Genomic DNA, 24015 nt, shown 5'->3' on the forward strand with positions numbered 1-24015 from the left:
ACTGGATTAACAATTTGGGTAAAGATGTTGAGGAAACTACAGTTAAAGGTAATACTAAAACGACGCACAGAGAAGTAAGCAAACTGTTGACGAGAAGAGAAAGCGATCAGATACTATATAGAACAGAATTAGAGAATGCTAATAGAAGACTAGACAACAAAAGATGGAACAAGTATATAGAAGAGACAAACTGAACGAAATAACGATAGAGAAAAGTAAGGTAGTTGACTGAGTTAAGCCTATCGATTTTAAAATGTGAATTCAATCATGCGCTGTAAAAACTGAAAAATGAGAAAGCAATGGAGTGTATGAAATACCGTCGGAAATGCTCATAAATTTTTGGACAATAGACGAAGAAGTGGTTATTTCATCTTATTAACGAAATGTATCTAACTGGAAAACTGTCAAGACTTTCAAAAAGTGTCATGATCTCTATACCAAACAAGAACGGAGAAATAAACTTTGGAAAACATCGGACACTTGCTGTCATACTTATCTAAGATTTTGTGCAGAATGATCGTACAAGGTTGGAGAAGAAAGCAGAAGAAAGATTATTGGAGGATCAGTTTGGATTCAAAGGGAAAAGAGAAGCAAGAGAAGCAATACTAAGCTTACACCTGATTATAGAACAGCTCCTCAGTCTAAATAAGCAAGTGACTGTTGCTTTCGTAGATATTGAAAAAGAATTTGATATTGTGGATTGGAATATCACGTTCAGGGCACTAGAGAATCTGAAGGAGAGCTATAGTAACAGAAAAATATTATATTGACTGTACAAGAACCAAACAGTCCTCATGGGAAGAGAGGAGAAAGAAGCAAGAGAAAGCAAAAGAAGTAACGCAAAGATATGCACTGTCTCTACTACTATTCAACACATGAGAGAATTAGGAGTAGTCACGAAAAAGGCATAAAAAGAACTGCCAGATTTTCAGTACAATTAGGTTTGCGAACAACATAGCACTAGTAGCGAAGAACGAAGAGGATGTGTAGAAAGCACTCTGTAATTGGAACTAACGTTTGAAAGAAAAAATATAAAGTGAAAAGAAATAAAAAGGAAACATGTATTGACACGTACAAGAAACCAGCAAGCCATGTATTGACACGTACAAGCTTCTGGTTAGAAGGAGGAAGAATTGAAGAAATCAAATCTTTCAACTACCTGAGAAGTATACTCTACTCAGACGAGAGGAACGAAATAGACGTGGCTTCCATAATAGCACAAGTATAACATGTGTTCATAAGAAATAGAGGAATACTAACATGAAAAAATGTGTCGTTGGCAGTTAGATAGAGATTCATAAAATTTTGATACAGAGCGTCGCGGTATATGGCTAAGAAATGTGGACATTAAGGAAAGCAGAAGTATGGAAAGCAGAAGTATGGTGGCGCAGAATTCTGATTATCCTGATCATGCAAGTGATAGGGAAAAGGAGAAACAGCATGATTGATAACCTTATGTGGCACTGAGACTGGATTGACGTATTACTAGAGGGGATAAAAGAAGGAAAACCGGAAGGAGGAAGACCAAGGAAATAATACCTTGATGTGATTAGGAAGAAAAGGACATATTAATTTCTCTAAATGCTCTGTCAAGAGCGGAAAAAGTTTTAATTATTATCCATATTGGTCACTAATCTATGGTAAACGAAGATGGTAAACGAAGTGATTTATTGATGTGAGAAAGATGGAAGACGAGATAATACGAGGGGAGTACATAGCAGATCTCTAGTTCGTCATTATCATGGTAAAGGTAAGAACTGTTTGGCATCTCCTCTACAAACTTCTTTACTTCTCTTTCTTTGTTATTGGTAAATGTATAACTGTACAAAATTGACCAATAATATGTACGCACCTTTCTTGAACTGCTCAAGTGTTTCCTCTTTTTCTTCAACAAGTTATTAATTTCATACAGGTAAGGTAAGTTTTCTCATAAAATTTAATCCTTATATTTCTGTGCGTGGCATTGTAAGTTCAAATCTTCTTCTTCTGTGAAGTAATGTGCTAGTGACAACATATTTTAAAATTCATACGTTCCATATTTTTGATATAGACATTTCTCTCTCTCTCTCTCTCTCTCTCTCTCTCTCTCTCTCTCTCTCTCTCTATATATATATATATATATATATATATATATATATATATATATATATATATATATATATATATATATATATATATATATATGAGTAACTTTATATGTCAATTTTCGTTACGATTACTCGACGATTGACACATATACTCGAGATCATATGAAACATATTCGATGCAAGTAATATAAGATATTTTGTAGTTGTCTGAAGTCGTGGGCTTTCCCTGTCTATAAATCGGTTTGATAGTTCACTAAGACAAGTCAACTAGCCATTTTTTAGACAATTGTGTCACTTAAAAATGTTAATTGAGGGCTGTAATTAAAGCAGACAGAAACTTTGCAAGTTCTTTCCAAACAAATATTACTGTTTTCTATCTGAAAGTCAAACACTGCACTTTCATTCCATACATCACGTTTACTCTTCTATGTAAACTTCAACATTAATCTGATTAATGCTTGCGCAAAGTGAACTTTGTGGTGGACAAACATTATGTGCGTGAGTTCTCCCGTTTGCTCCCACTTTCTTCATTTCACAATTTCATTCATTTCTCATAATCACCATCTCCTTTAGCCTAGCTGGCATAAATGTGGGACGTAAAACTGAAACATTTCATTTTTAATCTGATTAAATGTTCAGCTATAAGTAGGAAATGACCAGTTCCGCCAACATAAATCTGAGTAACGGGAATGTGTAATTTTAGTTTTTTTTTCTCGATAAAGAACTGTGACTTTTACTAAAGCTTGCAAACGAAAGAATAAATTGTATCTAATCAGGCTAATAAAGAAAGAACAACAATCATGCAAGTAGATGGTAAACGAAAACATGTCGTATATACGCTTAAAAACTTCCAGGTTCTATATTCATCAATAATTAAGTTAGATCGAATGGCATTACACCTGAATTTATAATTGCATTTTTAAAATTCAATTCAAATATTTGCTTCTAGATTGATTAACGATGCTCAGTAAAGAGAACAAACACTAATTTAGTCAACAAATTCATACAAGAAAAATATGGCAAAAATGTTAATTATTACTGCCAGTTTCTTTAAATGCAATATTAATCCAAGACATATGGCAAAAAAGATTTCTTTTATTTTATACTTTGTACATAACATTAACATCTATATATATATTATAAGACTATATATTATATAATAGGATCGATTTTCTTTCAACGGGGAAATAAGAAGGTCACAATATACAACTTTTGTCCTTCAATTACTTGAAAGTCTCTAATATACAATGTCCTTTGGTACATTTCTTCTTATAACAAAAAAAAATGGGTCACACCCCATCTTGATTTCATTTCTTCTTGCTTCTTCCATCTATGAAATGGCCAACACTATGTCCCGATATTAACTCTTTAGTCGTATCCAATACGTTTAAAATTTATTTAACGAAGACAAAAAACAATTGTAAATGTCACAAGAGTATATTGACTAGACAACATTATTTTCTACGGTACTATTTACAACTTTATAATATATTTATATTCATTCATTTATTTATATATTTATATTTTATTTATATATATATTTTTTATCACTTTTCCTATTATCAGGTCACATGATAAATAAAAACAATATGCTCGCGGAACGTGATTTTCTTTCCTTTCTTTTGTTTAAAACATGCTTCTTCGTGGTCGTTTACGCGGTCGTCTGCTTTCTTCATGAATCTCACCACTGCACATGTACAGTAACCTTCATTTAGTTTCAAACGCAAGCGTATCTGCCGCTGAAAATCCGTTGGTCACTGTAGCTGCTTCGCCATTGGGTGCGCGACGTTCAACATCACCAAGCGTTCCATTTCCCAGCGTACACAGCGGTGGTAACGAAGTGGCTCCTGGTGGAAGCGTTGGTCGTATTGGTGGACCAGGTGGTAAGTGACTTCCCGTTGAAGGCTGGAAGTAGATTTTAAAGAAACAAACGTTAGAAAATGATAAGAAATAACAAAACAGAAGATAAAACATCCTTATTGAGGTATTTAAGGACAAATTTAAAGGTTTAATAAATTTTTGAGTGTTCTGCTTATGAACTGCACCCCTTCTGTTGTGAAGCTGAAACCAAGAGATAATAGTGGTTTACTGTTAATTTCCATATCGTTTGTAGAATGTATCGAGATCTGCAGCACTTCGAACAAATGAAAGTTCAAAGCAAGATTAAAATGGAAAACGTGCACATCAAAATGTAAAAAGATTACATCCAGCAGTCCTCATAAGAAAAGTAGTTATCACCACGAAATAATGCATTTGGGTCTTCTACATCAGAATTCAACTCTGTCGGAACAAAAGCTTTTACCCAAGTATCAAATGATATTATATAACCAATAACAACAAGTACGAAGAACATTTAATTACTGTAAGTTCATATATTGCATTGTGCTATGTACACTTTTTACCAGTACACAAATGAAAAGATCAATCGTCATTGACAGATAAGTACATGTGTACAACAGCTTAGTTTACAATCAGCTTAATAACAGGCTTACTTTATTAATTTCTCTCCTCTTTTAATTGCAGGAATTCCCTTTTCTTCCCCAATGAGCTACTCATGCATAGCAGATGGTTGTCGTTCCAACATTCTAAGATAAATATGTTAAGTTCTTTCTGTGCTTTAAGCTACTTGATAGGTTAGTTTAGATTAGGATTTCCAGGTAAGTATATTAGTTAGTTAGGTAGCTTAAGTTAAATAACGTTCTTAAGTAGCTTGCATCTATGAAGGATAAAAATGTAAGACAATTCAGTTTTCGAGAATTTCTAGTAATTATGAATATATATATATATTCAACAAATAAGACAATTTCAATAATATTGTTTAAATTAATAACTCTTCATTTGCTTTCATCTTTGACTTATATAAATAGTATCTTTAAAGACTTAAAAACCACAATCCCTTCTCTTTTAGATAATAGGATATTATTGTGATTATCAACAAGTTTCTTTCACACATATTCAGATAATGAATATATATCCTCAGGTCGTGAAATCAGCTACTCAAAACGACATTGAAGATGGGGTGCAGAAAAGCATACATTCTATGAAAATGTATGGAGTCAACTAAAAATTTTGACGGTAGGTATAAAGTTTAGCTATATAGCGGACGTCAGGAACATGGAATAGGAAAGAAGTATTATGAAGACCTATGGGTCCAAAGAACTTTTAGAACTGAATTTGAATTAATTTAATAGCCATAGTTTAAATCTCAAGATTTGAAAGCAAGATAATAATTAAGTTCAAATTATTTTGAAATGTATTGATAATAATACGGTCCAATTTCTAATTATGGATCAAAATTCTTTCTTGTCTTCATATATGATACATTTTATATTTTTCTTTTGCTTTTTAGATAACAGCATAGATGCTTGGAACAGACGGAAAATGCAAGTGGTCTATTGCCTGTATATCTTTGAAGATACATACATTGTAACAATATAAAACGACAGAACAACTTATTAAACTAATAAACAATTGAAGATCATAAATAAGAAACTTCACAATACATAAAACTATAGAAAAAGTGAAAAAAACAATTATAAATACCATCTTGTAATTGATCACGAAGTTCTCCATTACACATGCATACAAGATAAGTTTGCCATCCATAACAGAAAGCATTTATGACAAGAATAGAACAATCTTCGGATCAACCAATCATAGGGTTGGGATATTTTCTGCAAGAATTACAAATAGCGCTGCTGATGACGTCCCATTAAATACCCAACAATCAATCAAGAAATACAAAGAAGTTCCATAAGAATACATCCTGCATGTGATCTCCAATCAGAAGAGAAAAGACCAATACAAATTTAGCCTATCAGAAGACAGAATATCTGGCTGAACAGAACAATCAGTTTGAAAATCGTAATTTGAAGGAGACAGAAATAAGTTTACTGCGAACATTGAAGAAATATTGCTGTTCTTCCTGAGAGACTTCAAGAAAACAACTGGAACGTTCCATTTAACAAGTAGAAATTGAGTTGTCCACATGTAAAATTTAAAGAGAGGAGTTGAAATTGATACGCCGCAAATTCTCCGTAAAATTACAGGAATACAGTTGACATTTCATCTACAGTAATGTATTGCACGAAAAACACTAGGCAAACTGGCATGAATATTGATAAAACAAAGAGTATAGCTAGATATGGTTGTCAAATTATGAGAGTTGGCCGAGTGTTCCGGTTTTCTTTCTTCTCTAAATATGGTCACCTTACTGTATACTCCCACTCAGCCCTTCTATGACATTAAGAAGATAACAGTATTCACTATGATTAGCGAGAAATAATAACCTCAAATATCATTAACCCTTAAATTTAAACTTTATAAATTTGTCAATCAATATTTTCAGGATTGTATGTATTCCTTATTCTATTAATAGTAAGAACATTAGCAACATTAGTAGGTTTACGGACATCCAGAATTTTATTTGAATTATAAATAAGCCATAACGTCTTGACAAACAAGTTTAAAATAAACAAGTTTAAATTTTAAACATATTTTGCATTATTATTTGTGATGGAAAGTAAAGCCATGATAGCTGTCCTTTGGTATTTTTCACACCGTTGTAAGGGTAAAAGAAAACTGAGAATCGGATTTAAGCACACTCACTCTAACAAATCTTCTTAAGTGAAATTTTGATTCGTTTCTGTCACTGGAACAGTCACGGAATCGCGAACCTCATGTGTCTCTAAAGGCGAAAAGGAATACACTAGAGAAAGAAAGAGAGAAGAGCGAGATTGTTGAAGAAACGCACGTCAATCGTTCTTTCTGTAAACCCCTTCACGTTTTCTTCCGAGAGAGGCCAGGCCATCCCGTGGTGCATGGATGGCTCACTCAGTAGTTTAGTCGGCGAACAGATTAGGAGTGTGGCAGGCAGGGCGCAGTTAATGAAAACCACGTGCTTTTTCCCACTCAATTTGTTCTCCACTAGAAAAGTGGTGTTTCTCAACCTAGTTTTTTCCCTTTTTCTTCTTGTGCTCTTGTTGTACTCCTTTTCTTTCTTTTTAGTCTTCCTACCTCTTTATTTCCTTGCCTTGATCTCTTTCTTTATTTTATATTTTTTTTCCCTTTAAAGATCTTTTCTCGTTTCGAGGCTATTTTTCCATCTCCCGCTGCTAACCAATTTTCCTTTCTTGTTTGTGTATTTTTATTTCGCTTGTTCCTGCTTTACTTCAAGTGCCCCCCAGTAACACATTACTATTACTAGTGTAGAAAAATAAATCTACTTTATTTTATCAGCCTTAATACGTTTAAATATGTTTACAGGACAAACATTTCTTTCACTTTTTATTTTTAATTCGAGAATACGAGACAGCAACACAATTTACATAATATACACAATATAAATCATCTGCAAGCCCTACCAGCAAATTTTTCAAGTCTAAAAATAATAATATTAGGAGTCGTAAAAGAATAATTGTTTTACGATACCATTTTTAGACTTGAAAAATTTGCTAGCAGGGCTTTCAGATGTTTTATATTAATACCATCAGTCCTCCTTTCTCCCAGTGAATTGTTTGGGACTCCAAATGTCCCTGTTTCCCTTCTAAACACAGTATAATTTATGCGACATTAAAAATATCAAACTTTCTTTACTCATCAATACTCAAATAATGGAAATAATCTACTCTTTGTCACTCAGTTTTAGTGAGTGTAGACAAGGCGCGCATCTGAAGCCTATGACAAACATCTTGGCATTTCAGCTAAACGAATAAAACGCAAGCTCTGACGCGACGTTGCCGAGTGTTAAGGGGTGTGGCTATGGCTAAGCAGATGAACTATAGCGTAATCAGGTGGCAGAGAATGGACGTGGATATGTACAAAATAGACGCGGCAATACCGCTGGCCTCTCATTTGCTAGCAGCATTTAAAGGGAACTGGGAGCGCCACCTTCAAATGCCAAGATGTTTGTCACGCCGTTTAGTAATTTTTGTTGGGAGGGGTCGCAGCTTTGAGGGGCGCCAATACTATAAACCATTACGTCTATGTAGTATTGAGCGGGTATTATTCTACATCTGAAAATAAGATAAGTAATTAGAAAATACTTTCACCTATATGTTAAGAAAAAGATATAGAACTAGATTGTTTCTACAAGAGAAACAGTACAGATGAAGCATAAGATCAAATGTTTATGCTTCATCAACAATTTCTCTGTTAAGCATGTATAGTATTATTATGAAAGTTCGCAAATGTACGTTGAGTTAGGAAGTTTTCTGGGGTGTGTCCAGACCTAGTGGATTCCTTTGAGAACACCCCTGATGTTGACCTATTATTTAATGAATTTTGATATTTGAGGAAAAAGAATGTAAATAATTATGAATACATTGTTAATTTCCATACAAAATGTTTAGTCTAGAAACATGGGAAGCATATGAGTGTAACTAAGAAGGGTCTTAGAGCGTCTACCTGCCTAATTCGTGCACAGACAAGTATTAGAGGGAAAATTGGTTAACAGATACAAAAAAAAAAAAAAGCGATTTTCCAATGTGGATACTCCGTCCAAAGAAGAAGTTACAACTCTGTTCATATCTTTCTATTCCAACCGGAAGTGGTTAGAGATGTACGACTTCGGGTTTCGATGTTCACTGTCACAACAAAACCGGTGAATGCTAGCGAGAAATGTATTTCTAAATTGGATTCACTCTCTGAAAATAGAAACCTTCTTCATCGACGTCATTCTACTGAAACCAGAAATGGTTAAAATATACTTCAACTTCCGGTTTTAATACTGATCCCCGTAGAAATGGAGACCTTCATGGCAGAACAGCGTGTTTGTCATAGTGAAAACTTATGATAAGTTAGGTAAATGTTGAGAATTCTTACCCGTACAGAAAACAGATGAAAATCATGACTTATATGGCTCTCCATGATTATTACCACAACGAAAACTGATGAAAATTGTGTAACTTTCAGTGCTGCCAACTTAGCAAAACAAAAGTGGCCGGCATTTCAAAAGCTGCGTTCTTTGTTGGACATCTTTTACATCAATGGATAGATATCGGGCTGGACAAGATAACATGTTTGAGGGTAACTTTTGGTGCCTAATTTAATAGGAAACGCCGTTCCCCCATTTCCAAAAATAATTAAGGCGTCACTCCATTTCCTGAGACTTACAATGGGCAAATCAAGGCACGGGGAACGGCGCGATGCCATGGGTACCCCTACCTTTTCAGATCCACTTTTACCACTGGTCATATCATACCATTTCATACCATACCACACCATACCATACAATACTCATCTATGTATCATCTTATTAACCATACTATGAGTTATCATCTTGCTAGTATTATAATGAAGAATTTAATGAGGCTACATCAGTACAAGTTTCACCTCAATAAGTGGCATGGTTTTATCAATTCTCTCAATTTTCTCGATACTTATATATATATATATATATATATATATATATATATATATATAGGATAAGATCTATTATATTATCTTAGCTATTACATATTATCTTTGGTCATTTTTACCAAGGATCTTATAAAATAGAGGATCTGCCCATATGTATCTTCATCCTATAAAATAAATGAAGCCAAAAACAACCGAACATCGGCACGTCTGATTGGCTATTCTCGTTTCCGCCATGATTGTTGGCTCAAAACATTGCGATCCTATTGGGCAGAGCGGGCAGAGTAGGGGTGGCGAAACTGTGACTTATGGCTTCAAGATTTTGTCGTAAGGGCAGGTCCTCTATTTTATAAGATCCTTGGTTGTTTACGTTAAACAGTAATAATAATATGGAACTAAATATTTATTTACAAGAAAAGATATTAAAGTTAAAAAAAATATATGTATTTGTAATATATGAAAGCGAATCAATAAGTACGTGCAATCTTGTTCTAATCGTATGTAGATTGCCTATATGGCTTTCAGCGCTCGTAAGTCGACAGATTGTACCATTTTCTTTGCTTGTGGGAGGTTTCAGCATTATCATTTCAATTCGCTTTGCGCTGTTGCGAAGTAAACATGGCTACGCCTATGATCGTTTGCATTACAGAACAGAGTTCTGTAATCCGCTTATTTTATTTTATTTTTGTGGTCCGAAGTTTACCAGGAACTGCCATCCGTAGACTTTTAGCAGAGTACGCCGGCAATAGTTTACCTAATGAAGTGTTTATCACTGGATTGTAAAGTTCAAAAATAGTCTAACAATCTTGAAAGTCAAGAAAATAGTAGAGAGCTTTTGAAATTGTTAATCCAGTGCTAAACACTCCGCCGTGGTAAACTGTTTTACCCGTATTCCACTGAAAGTCTTCTGCAGATTTCAGTTATTGGTAGACCTTCAAACCACAAAAAATGGGTTATACCCGTATTCTGCTGAAAGTCTGCTCCGGATCTCAGTTCCTGGTAGACCTTTAAATCACAAAAAGTGCATTACAGAATGTTTTACTGCGGTGCGAACAAACAGTGGCGCAGCCATATTTACTTCACAACAGCGCAAAGCGAATTAAAATTATAACTAGCTGAAACCTACCACAAGCTAAGATAATGGTGTCATCTATCAGCTGGGAAGAGCAGAAAGCTGTTCAACAAGCCTACAGACGATTAGAACAAGAGTGCACATAGTTATTGATTTACCGTCGTATATTAAAACCATAGTCATAAAGAGTGATTTATTAAGTATCTCATTCTTAGTTCTAAAGTGAATCCAAATAATGAATCTTGAGTCTAACTTAACTATGACATATTTTATATGGAAATTCCTTCAGACAAGCGTATAAAAACAAAGTCATCAAAGGTAAATTTTAAGCAAATAGTACGAGTAGAACTACGTACTGTATTTCATAGTTCTTTGCGGTTAAAGGAAAAGAATAAAACAATTCGCAGGCTATCATTTTGGGGTGCAATAATCTTCACCAAATGAGATCATTACTGTCAGCTAAATGTCGTTAGAGTACATTCTTTGCTTGCAAACTTCGCTCAGCGTAATGTTGTATACACATTCCGATTTCCGTAATTGGACTCAGAAGTACACAGAAAAAGAAAGAAGAAAAGGGTATTATTCAGGATAATAGAGGAAAGCTAAAAAGAATGAAGACAGAAAGCGTCTTCTTTCCGTTAAGTTAAAACTGCTTTTTTCTAAATTTCTTTTTTTGACTCACCTCATTTTCCTTGAGTATTTCCCTTTCCTCGCTTACTATTTTCACGAGCGAGCCATCCCTATCTAGAAAAATCCTCTACACCGTCGCTTTTCAAACAACTTCATTCTAATTTAAGGCGTAGTGAAGTCGGCAGTGTTTTGTTTTCAAGCGGTCGTTAACGTCGACAGTGGCGCCAATAAAAGATCGGTAACGACTTGCGGTACTACTAACCATTTTGTGAGGGTGTGAGTTAAGGAAGATAGAGAGACAGGCAAGTAAGTGATTGTTGCCGATGAAAACAAGCACGCTGCATCGGTAGCCGAGGAAGAAGATAAGTACTAAAGGAGAGTTTGTTTTCAAGAAGTATGCCTTTTTTGAGATTGTATTTCCTTGCTTCCTTCACAACAGTTATTCAGAGAAAATACCCTAGAACACACTTAGTATCTTAAACTCGAATGGATCGTTTAAATTAAGTGCTTCCACTGTTGGAAAAAGAAAACTTGCCTGCGGGAATTTTCTCCTGGATCATACTATAGCCTCACTCATGGCGATACAGGGTAGCTCGGCAATAGAGTGTTCACATCTAATACAGTCCTTGGTGATGGTGTTGAATTGTTCAAATATAGGTGAAATCGTAACATGATTAAGCCCAGTGTTTCTTCCAGACATGTTTTTTGGGGGCACTGCTCCCCGGAGCTCTGAGAGTGACCTCCCGGAGGATGCCAAAATAATACATCTATAATATAATAATAAATAGAATAGTACCAGAAGCTACCCCCAGAATATTAAGGGTGCCCCCCGGAACATTTTCTCTGAAAGAACGACTGGTTAGGCCAGGCACGTAGCCAGGATTTCGTAAAAGGGGGGCGGGGGTCCGTGACATGAAATACTGTGGTCATTGCACCAGCGGCTCGATCATTTAAACTAATTTACTGGGACATATATTGATTCGTTTAGCCAGAATTTATAATCCGTGCGGGGGGGGGGGGAATGAAATACTGAAATCTCAGAAACTCTATCAATCTAAATTTCTTTACTGACAACAAATATTGGTTTGTTACGACAATAACATAGGGATATATTAGTAAGTATTTTAATAACACACTATGAAGAAATCTCGAGTAAAAGAATAAAAAAAAGTATTGAAGAAGATTTTACAATATCTACATTCCTTCCTCTGTTCATTCAAATATAACAATTTTCCTTTCACTATGACCTCAACTTTTATAAAAAGTCCAAACTAACTGTTATAAAAAGTGCATATTCAATAGTGTCTTGCAAATATTTTACAATATCTGCATTTCTTTCTCTGTTGAATCAATGTTAACAGAACTTTCTTTCCATATAACTTTTGTTGTTTTCATTATTCCGTCTACTCCTGTATGTTCCAAATGACAGGTCAAAGGAGCAGTAAATACTGTTTCTGAAATAACATGTTTGATACTGCAGAGAAGCGATGACGAAAATTTTTAATAAAATATATCTACACTATTACAGAACGGCACTATGCTTTCGAAAGCTTGAAATTTCTCTGACTAGTAACTGAAATTCTGAGAATGCCGTAGCTTTTCTAGAAATTTCAAATTCTCTGATTTTTCCAGGATATTCCACTCATTCGCCACCATTTATTGCAAGTAATACAAATCTCCTCATAAGAAAGAGTAGCCAAAATCTTGCTGTAGCTTTTTATTTTTAACGCTGATTCTTCTTTTTCTCCTTTCTATTTGTTTCATTCTTCCTTAATATTTTTTCATTTCTGGAACCCCGGACCCCCTCTTGGCTACATCCCTGGCGAGGCTTGACTTGATACTATGAACAATTACTAAACATATACTAACTATAACTCAATCTCATATCTGTAATGGACCCATTTGGTCTCCATTACAGTATAAGATTATTTTTCTTTGTATGTGCTCTTATTCTTTACCTTTACCATTATCAAGGGCATATTAGTTATTGTTAATATTGCATTCATGCCATTATTTCTGTTATTTCGTTATATAAGTTAATGTTGGGTTATAATTAATATGCGCCACCGGTGTATTGCCGTTAATGGCCAAGAAATTATAGCCAGTTATCACATTTTTCCTCTGTTAAATTGAGATTTCCTGCTGCATTGCAGTTAGTGATTAAAATAGAAATAACTGTATATTTAGTAATGTCGTTCATGGGGAAAAATAAGATAAATATGTGGTACTAGACTCAATAATCGGAAATCCGTGAAGATTCCGTAACTGAATCGTCCTCTCTTCTTTTATACAATGTAGATATCATCTTTCACATCAGGAAAATTAAAACATTTTACTTCATCACACAAACAATCGGCTACTGGTATTACATATCGATTCAACCACAACGTCGATGATGATTGTTTTCCAGCTTTGCCTTGTTCATGAGCAAACATGTATAAAGCTGCACTGTAGAAGCTCTAGTCATTATCTCAGTGTCAGTTCATTTTCACCTGTTTTACTGAAAAGAGGTGGAAATGTCATCATTTTCTAAAACTGAATAATGGACAATTTTGTGCTACAATTTTGCACGTGGTTTAAGTGTTGATCAGTGTTTGGAGGAAATGACTCCTGTGCTTGAAGAGGATTGCCTTCATCGTGCAACAATATTTAGGCGGTACCGAGAGTTACAAAAAGGAAATTTTAGCTTTGAGGACGCTCCAACGTCAGGTCATCCATCTTCACCTGTGAATGAACGAAACGTTGCTGCAGTAAGGAAAATGCTTGAGACAGATAGACGGGTTACATACCATCAAATAGGGGTATGCTTGGACATTAATGCACCAGCAGTTCTTGCTATTGTCCGCGATCATCTTCAAGCTAGAAAGCTTTGTATCCTCTGGGGCAGGGGCGGATGGACACATCGTTTCTTCACCACACTAACGCTCCAGCGCACCGTTCCTAAGTTTGTCATAGTTTTTAACCAGTACTGGACTAAAACTATTACATCACCCTCCGTACTGTACAGATCTCGCTCCCTGTAACTTCGCGCTGTTCTCCCAAATGAAAACCAGACTGAAAGGAAGGCGTTTTACAAGCGATGATGCCCTACTAAGGACTTAGGACGATGAATGTGTCCAGATCTCTGCCGAAAGATGGCAGAGTTTCTTCGATGACTGGTTTCGAAGAGTGGAAAAATATGTAATGTGTGGTGGAAAGTACTTTGAAAAAGTATAAGAAATAATGTCGTATTGCAAAACTTTCTTAGTGTCCTTTAAGTTCGAACTTATTCGATGTCTTAATTACGAACTCCGTTATTATAAACTAAATTTTAACCATAATATCAAAATCGTTTGCAGCCATATTAATATATTAAAAAACGAAATATATAAACTATGAGTTTATGATTATTCAAACTTACTGATCACTTCAGTCGTAGGTTCGATAACAAAGACCCTACGTTTCCTGTACTATAACGTTTATCCTATACCTATTTTAGATTGTTCATTCAATTTAAAAACAACTTTGCTCATTTAAAAAGTATTTCTAAGTCATTATCCTAAACATTATACAACCAGCATGTCTTATATGTAATATAATTATACACTATACTCCTAGGGATACTACATTTATGTAAAACTCTCTTTTTTTATGGTCCTTCCTTTACAGGTATGTACGTAAAATACACTTTATAATTATTCTTTTGTCATATATCGAGTTTCTCTCATGTTCTCGTCGCTTTTGTACTGGAGTTATCAACGTTCCCTAACTAATTCAACCTCTGTATCGAATAATCCTACCCATGTCCTCAAAGGAATTATATTGGACCTTTTAGTTATTTATATCAAAGAACAAGAGGAGGATACAAGTCATTAACAAAAAGTTTTATTATCCGTTCTGAGTATGTGCACACAACGAATCTGATTAATTATATCAATGCTGTTACACACATCTCGTGGTCTTCTCTTTGATTGTGGGTGAGTAACTGAGCAACGTGTAAGTGAAAAAGAGAGGAGGAGAGACTGAAACAGTACGCAATTTTCTAAGTCAAGTAAACTAAAGGTAATCTAGAGAAATTTCGTGGAGTTTTGAGGGCTTCACTATACGAAATTGAGAAAAAAAGAAAGAAAAATGTGTATCCGCCAGTGTAATTAGTTTTCACCATTTCCTTGAACATTCTCTCATGTTCATCTATCTCCTTTTGAACAGCCGCTTCATTAGAATGAAATGGGAGAGAGAGAGAGAGAGTGAAAGGAAGAAACAGCTCCTGTGACAGTAGACATAAAAGAGAGAGAATTAGATGGGTGTCTCCCTATTCTTACTTCTACAGTAGTGGTTTGCAGAAAACTTGGCAGCAAAACTATTGAATCGCCTATACCTAGAAAACAGTAGCTTCAAAGCAAGCATCCCTGTAGTTTTCGCGAGGGTTTTACCGGAGATGACTACACGTTTTATCTATAATGCGAATCTCTTATTAACAACACTGTATTATGGCGTATGATCGTTCTTATCTTTAAGCGGGAAATTATATATATATATACAATATACACTGCATCGCTAACAGACGAAACAGACCGTCCGTGTAATAACAGAATCTCTCTCTCTCTTTCTCTTTCTCTTCCTCCTCTTCTTCTTCTCGCTCATCACCCTATTTAGCAAAGAAAAAGGGACCGGAAATCTAATGCTTGATGAAGATGTCTAAAATGTATATTTTGTTCCCTTCTCACAACTTCTCCGTAAATGAGACAGTCAAGCTTCTAGTTAGCAAAATTAATGGGAAAATACACAGTTGATACTTGTTGTATATATTTGGCATACACAGGTGTTATAACTAAAATTGGAGTAAATCCCTCTTCCTCTCAACAAAAGACAACAGATGAATCACCCTTGTAAATACGAATAAAAAAAAGTTGTACTTAATATGTTGAAGTTAAAGGACATGTCTACTTTCTGACTGTATAATGTATCCGCATTTTCTCAGATTTTTCACACAATTTTTCTGGAGTTTTGTGCATGTAACGTACAATTCTAATATTTTTAGTTTCAATTTAGCTTGTACTGCTGAATTGGTTCTAGTCCAAAACTTTTCCTCTAATTTTCTGCATACAACGTTCGATTCTAATATTCTGACAATATTGTTACAATAATTTCACAGTCTAATCTAATATAAAGAAAATATTTTTAAATAAAATAACTTGACCATCTATATCTCTTCAAATGCCAAAGTCTTCCAAATGGACGTTGTAAATATCAATACTTGCGATTCAAACGAAGACGGTGATGATGGGAATGAATGAATTGGTCAAATGAAAAAAAAATGGGAGGAAACGGAAGAACCCCGAATCAAATGCATGTACACAGTATTTGTCTACCTCAAAGTATACTTGACGCGAGCTGGAGTCGAACCAGAAACCTCAAGCGTTTGAAGTGCATGCTCTACCACTTTTTTCTTTTTAGAAAGTTAACTGATTTACCGAACTTCCTCAGTAACTTAATGTCCGTATTCACAACTATTTTGCTTAACCTGTTTTTAAAAAACAGAGACACGAATGCAGAAACACAAAGGACAATTGAAATTCAAAAGACTCCCCCACCGCGAATTAAACCCGGCACCACGTACACCAAAGGGGCACCAGCTAGCTACTTTTTTGTTATTTACTTAATTATTAATATCTTAGCAGTATAGGTGTACAAGTTAACAACACTACAAAAAATACAACATAACTACTGATTAGAAAACCTCCGCAAATTATGAGGGGGGAAATTTCAAATAATTAGCTATAGAATTATAATAAGAAGGAACGTTTTGAATTTTGACATGTTCACCGTGCATAAACAATTCGTATCGATATATATTCTGAATGATCTATATGCGTAACGGCATAACACATCGTAAAAAAACACAACCGGCATCGAATTTAGGCTTCGGCACGTAGCAAAAATCAAGAAGTCGTAATGGAGTATCTGGAAATGTTTAAGTTCTACTGCGCCTAACATGGTCCGTAATAAATGCAAATTGGATAGACCTTGGAACAAGTCGTAAGACGATGTTGACAATCATCTTTCTGTCGATAAGACGGACATACTCTGTGTGCAAATAACCTCATACGTACTAACCGAGCGGGTGTAACAAAAAGATCACGTACGACTTTATACTACTCAATGCGTATATATTGTGGTATGATAGGACTATGTACAGTTTTCCAAATTTGCATCCAGTAAGAGATGGGACGATTTAGTCTTTAGAGGTGGGAAACTGAGATATCGTCAGAAAGTAACCATGTGGAATACATCTTTTTAGCAAACTCTCGGGAAGAAAGAGTCGGATCTCGCTGTAAATAACTGCCCTCCAATAAATTTTCTTTCAAATAAGAGACAAGTGGAAGTAATTTACATATATATAACCTCTCTAGATCAGTGGGAATGGCTACCACTGAGCTACTGAGGTGATAGATAGGGTATCTCAAAGATCATCCATATTTGATATTGTACGTACATGAATTTTCCCTAAACTTTTCATGACCATTTGACTCTCATATGCTTTGCAATGTTACTTTAAGTGCATACACTGTATGCAAATAAACACATGCACACATAAATATATGTATATAATAATAATAATAATAATAATAATAATAATAATAATAATAATAATAATAATAATAATAATAATAATAATAATATTTATATGTTATTACAAGTAGTATGTTAGATGTATGTATGAGTTTCACCATTTGGAGAAGCAGAAGAACACATGAAATCGACTGCCGAACAGTGTATACTGATTACAAATTCATTTTTGACGATTTTGTCGAAAACTAGGAAAGTTCCCTTGACTAGCATTAAGAGATACCTTTCGGTCAACTTTGCAATGGACTTATAGGGCTACTATTATTCTGCTTGTGATAAGGCTTTAAATCGACTGACCTACGATGGAAATCAGAACTGAGTTGGTTAGAAAGCTCAATGCGGATCGATCCAACGGGGTGATAGATTGAGAGAAGGAATTTGGGGGATCCTTCACGTGTGAGGCACACCCTGGTTACCCACCCCCACTGTAGAGTGCTTGAGTTCCAATAGTGAAGAAATTCAAACACTCAAGAAGTACGAGTAATACCGGTGTATTATCATAGGTGCGGTGGATTCATAAGCAATCACTTATACCTGTACTAATGCCTGTGTTCTATCTTAGGGGAGAGTCAATGAGCTAATCATCTCTTTCGAACAAAATATCAATCACCAATTGCTACTAGGCAATCGAAGAATATTATAGAGCATGTTGTTACAACCATTTAACCATCTATAGTCCGCGTCACCCGAATTGGCGTGTGGTATCAGCCAATAAGATCGCAGTGCGCTGTTACTAAACCTTCAGGGAGGAATCTAATTATTCATAATTGATTCTGTTTGTATTCGTGGGCAATTACGAATGATTAGATTCCTTCCTGAAAGTTTAGTAACAGCTCACTGCTAGCTTATTGGCTGATACCCCACGCCAATTCTGGTGACATGGACTATAGTTCATTTTGCATTACAACAGTATCATTTGTGAGGAACCTTTCAGGATTATTAAGTGTCTTATGCTTATTATCAGATATAGACAGGGTTACAATCTTTCATTTCTTACCCAGACAGGGTTACAATCTTTCCTTTCTTACCCAGACATGTCATGATTTAAGGGTGTAAAATAAGAGAACGGGCGGATTTTGTTCTATAATGAAATTATCCGGTTTTCTGTCAACTCAAACAAAAATCGAACTCGACTCTTCAGATTCCGTTGAAAGCATTTTGATTGTTCGGTGTAATTGCATAAGTCACGTAATATGAGAAATATAAGTTCACATATACAAGGAATACTTATTCTTTTCAAGTTGATAGATTCAACTTAGAAATACTATTTTTGAACAAAAATAAAGGATATGTAAAAGTTTTCAAGAAATTACCAATATATTCAACAATGTATGCGAACTTAATGAAGACTACAAGTTATTTATAATATGTTTAAACAGAAGTCACTTGAAAGATAAAAGGGCATTTATATACTTGCTTCCATTTGATAAAAATGCTTTTGTCCGATGTCCTCTTTTACAACTTTATAAGATATAGAAAACCAGGATATAGATTTAAGCAAGGGCGTACCCACGGGGTGGTACAACGGATCTGAACCCCACCCAAAACTTCGTAACTCAAAATACATTAGTACACTTTCTTAACAAACTCTATTTGTTTAACAGGGAAACGATTAATGTAGCATGAAAATTTGATCATACACTTCATCTGTAATTTTTCTCTAATAAAAACAATCTAGTTCTATTTTTTTTTCTGAAAATAAAGGTGGAAATATTTATCAATTACTTATCATCTTTTCGGGTACAGAATAATACACGTTCAATACTATAATACATAGATGTAGTGGGTTGTAGTAGTGGAGCCCTTCCTCAAAGCTTGGAACCCGCCCAAGAAAAAATTCTGCTTGCGTACCTAGATTTAAGTGATTTTTTTTCTAAAAGAACAAAAGATTTTTCAGGAACTAGCGAAAGAATCGGATTGGAGACGTTAAATTTATTCTATTCTCTTATGTTAGATTTATGACGATAATTCTTATGCATCATTCCAAATTTAAAAAAATAAACAAAATAAGATAAAGCCTAACTAATTAATCGCACCCGCATTATAATCTGCAAAGTTTGTCTTGGAATTTAGAAATTCTCCATATAGGGTTCAGGAAGAACTACTCGCTTCGGAAATGTATATCGCTCTTAGCAGTAGACTTCTTTGAGGGAAAAAAGGGAAAGAAAAGAAAAGAAAAAAGAATAAAAGAGATGAAAACAATATTAAATTTTGAACTCATTGTTTTTAACTATTTCAAAGCAACAAAGAAAATTAAACACACATACACAAATTTACAAACATGTACCAAAGAACAAGGATATTGCAAATGAGAAGGAACAAAGTGGTACACCTTTTGCCTCCCCCCTCCATCTAACCATTCTTTGCACCCCTCCTTTAAAATTCTAACAAGGTAGAAGTGTAAAAGCATGATTTGAATGCACAGAGAGAGAGAGACGAAAGGGGGAAGATATGGCGTGCGGAAAGGGGGTGGGTGGTGAAAACTAATTGAAATACCTAAAACCACGTAAACGCCTGCCAAGTTTTAATTACATTCAAAATGAATGAAAAGTATTTTTCTTCCATTTTTGTTTCTTTGGGTTATGGTAGTTTCTTCATTTTCTTTCATTACTTTATATATATATATATATATATATATATATATAAATATATGGTAAGTATATACATAATAAGGAAAGGGGAACGAATATTCAATAAAATTAGCAAAAAATGTTCCAAAACTTTAAATAAGAATTTGTTTTCTTAGATATATATACATAAACTAATCAAATACGTTTCCATATAATTAGAAAAATTTTCTTATTTTAATTTTTTTCCCCTGCCATCGCTCCCTGAAACCTTTATCCTGTCCAACTTATTGGATACCCAATAAGGAAATGAGAAACTGGAAGCTATTATATTAAAAAAATTAATAACATCTGAAATTTATTAATTAGCTTTGAGACTTGTACTTACTATAGGAATAAAAGCTTTACTTACAAAAGGTAAAAAAGCTTCTCGAGATGAACATTTTAAGAAATATATATGATTTTTTTTAAATGTGAGAAGAGCAAATCGAAGTTTCTGATAACTATCAAAGTAGAAGTAAATTAGCAAACATTTAGTATGATTAGCGTATTTTCTGCTCAACCTTTACTAAAGATTGTATTAGTTCGTATTTGATAGTATTAGTTACAGAAAGTTCTCTAAGTTGGCATTGATTCATAGTTTACAGTAACCGTATCACTTATATTGTAAGACTAATATCACAATTAAAAATAAAACACTAGAAGTGATTATTATAATTTCACCGCCTGTATATCCAAACTTTACAGTAATTTTAGGAATTCTATTGTGACAATAAATAATGAAAGTGAAATATTATAGTTTTACTTTCCACCCTTAAGGCCCTGCAAATTAAATGAGATAGACAATTTTTAAATGTGATTGATTATGGAAGGAATGAATAGAATGAGAACGTGCGAGTATACGAGAGAACAAAAAAAAGCCCACTGACACAATGTTGTCAATCATAAACTTATATGACCTGGAATCTAACCAGAGACCTCTCTCACTAGAGGTGAGCGCTAGTAGTTTGTTGCCAAATCAGTAGTTTGCTGCCGGTACCATACTTTGTTGATTGATTTTCATTTTAGTGTTCGTTTCAGCAGCGTGAATATATGAGACGTGGACCTACCGCTTAACATGGATTCCAAACTACCTGAGCTCCCTGCGTGAATCGAACGCGGATCTTTCACGCAAAACGTACGTATTCTAACCTCAGCCACGAGAAAGCTTGGCTTGTAGGGAGAGCAGATAATGCCGCGGTGCGGTTAATTTCTAAAACGAAGGAAGTGCAAGCTGGAACATGCACAGAACATTGAGTGGTGAGGCTAGAATAGTCAAGGAATTCGCGTAAGGGAGTCAGAACAGAGGCCCACCCACGGGGGTTCACCGATAAAGCTTCGTAACTCAACATTCCCATTAAAACTATACTTGTTCAGTAGGGAAATGATTTATGTAATATTTCATCAGTACTCTTTCTCTTATAAGAACAATCTAGTTCTTTTTGTTTCCTGAAAATATAGGTGGAAGTATTTTACAATTACTTCTTTTTCGGCTGCAGAATAATACCAATTCAATACTATATAGACCTAGTGGCTTGTAGAATTGGATCCCCTTTCCAATGCTTGAACCCTCCTCCCCAAAAATAAAACTTCTGAGTGAGCACATGGGTCTATACATTTCATACCAGAGCATTTTAGGGACTTACCCAACGACGACATATTATATGGTATAAGGAAGAACGAAATCACTGAATTTGCCTTGTTCGCCGAACAAACCATCGCTGTAAATATGCACCTGAACATGTTGGGACAGTTCCTTTTTCTACAAATCGAGGTCATGGAACCACCTACCTTTAAAAATATATTTCAACACGATGGGACACTCTTCATTTTGCTCGTATTGTTTAACATGTTTTAGATATTAGTGTTGGAGATCAATGAATCAGGTGTTAAGAACCCCTTTCTTGGCTCCCAGGAAACCAAGACGTCATACCATTGGATTTTTTTGTGAGGCTTTATTAAAAAATATTGTGTATCGTTTTAAAGAAAACGATCGCGTGAACCATATGAAAACAAAAAAAAATGTACGAGGCATTGACACTGTTACGCTTAGACATTCTCGACAGGGTCTGGTTTGAAATTGTTAAACACATGAACATATGTCGTGCTGCGAATGGTGCACACATACAAACATACTAACGTGCAAACTCACTTAACGTTTTCTTTTGTCACTGTAGTATGGATTCTGGTAGCATTGCATTTTTCTTGCACTTAATAAAGTCTTCGAGTGCACATAATAATAATAATAATAATAATAATAATAATAATAATAATAATAATAATAATAATAATAATAATAATAATAATAATAATAATAAGTTGATTTGGAGTTTAACGTCCCTTTCAGCAGCGAGGCTATATGAGACGGAAGCTACTGCTTAACGTAGAATTCGAACCACATGAGCTCCCGCCGGGAATCGAACTCGGGTCTCCCACGTCAAAAGCGCGTACGCTAACCGCTTAGTCACGAAGGAGCTCAATAATAATGATAAATAAAATAAAAATAAAAAATAAAATGATGTATGATTAAAATACGCATATGCTTTCCCTCCTGCCCAGCAGCTTCACAAAAACATTCTTTCTTGAAGATCCTGTATCATTAATGTAAATGAAACGAAGATTACTCATTTCGTTGGATATAAACTGTTACGTTATAACGTAGAGAAAAAACACATAAATTGATTTGATAATATATGTATCTAAGTAAAAGTGATCGAACCACGAGTGAGAATTCATGTAGTATCTGATAGGTAAGCAACATCAATAACCGCTGACCGAAAAGTTTGTCAAACAAAAAGTTTTCCTATCTTGGAACTTGCCACTTATCGTCTCTGACTGTGCTACACTTGTTATACGAAGATCGCAAGAGGGGAAAGAGGAAGGGGAGGGATTTGTATCTTGACCCTGCAGAACTAGAGCCGATTAAAGTTACCATCACCAGCAAACCACCCCTACTCACTCTTTACCCGTTAGCACCACCCCACAGGCAGTCCATTTGCCGCTGGGACATGAGAAAATAAACAGGCCACTTCCATCATCTTTGGGAATAATCCACCCCTTTGGAGCTAGTCTCCTTTGAAAAGCTGATTCTCCCACCGAATGCCACTTCTGAAGGAGGAATTAGCGACCCACAACATAATTGCAACGCTGTTGTCTTAGATAGACCCGTTAAATTGGGTCCAACGACAAGGGAACTCTATTTGCATAGTAAGGGCCGTAAGGAAGAAGAGCTTTCAAGAGGGTAACGCTTTGCAAGGCTCCTTTAGGAATTCTCAGCCTTGTCTTTTTTGCTCTTTTCAACTACATTCAGTGTTGCAAAGTAATTACTTATGTCACTGGTTCTTTGGTGTAACTAAGAACAGCAGAAAGATACGTTGGAAATGATTTATTACAAGAAATATTCATTATTGCAGCGCAAGTTGAAAAGCTTTCATGTAATTGTATGATCTTCCGTCATCATGTTACTATCTCTTTAAAATAATCTGTAAATTTTAATATTTTCTGCTCCTTCCTCGTTTTCCTTCCCCCGTACATTCTAGTACGTCTCCGAGAGCACAATTCATTTTCAAGTAATGTTGTAACCAGTTTTTCTTCTATTTTCGATTATTCTTACTATTAGTTTTTCATTTCTCCTTTTGTACTGTCCCTAATATTA

General features: G+C 34.9%; 1 protein-coding gene across 6 annotated transcripts in view; it reads right to left on the reverse strand.

Moving 5' to 3' along the window:
* Positions 1-3166: 3166 nt before the first annotated feature.
* The window catches only part of LOC145680637 (LIM domain only protein 3-like), a 435720-nt gene continuing 414871 nt past the window's right edge, over positions 3167-24015 (reverse strand). For all 6 annotated transcript variants that reach the window (XM_081751334.1, XM_081751333.1, XM_081751332.1 and 3 more), the window contains one exon: positions 3167-3992. In XM_081751334.1, coding sequence (XP_081607460.1) covers positions 3795-3992 — 198 coding nt within the window. In that variant the 3' untranslated portion in view covers positions 3167-3794. The remainder of the gene's footprint in view (positions 3993-24015) is intronic.

This window comes from Thermobia domestica, chromosome 3 (assembly GCF_964235325.1).
Source record: "Thermobia domestica chromosome 3, izTheDome1.hap1.1, whole genome shotgun sequence".
In the NCBI taxonomy this organism is placed as follows: Eukaryota; Metazoa; Arthropoda; class Insecta; order Zygentoma; family Lepismatidae; genus Thermobia; species Thermobia domestica.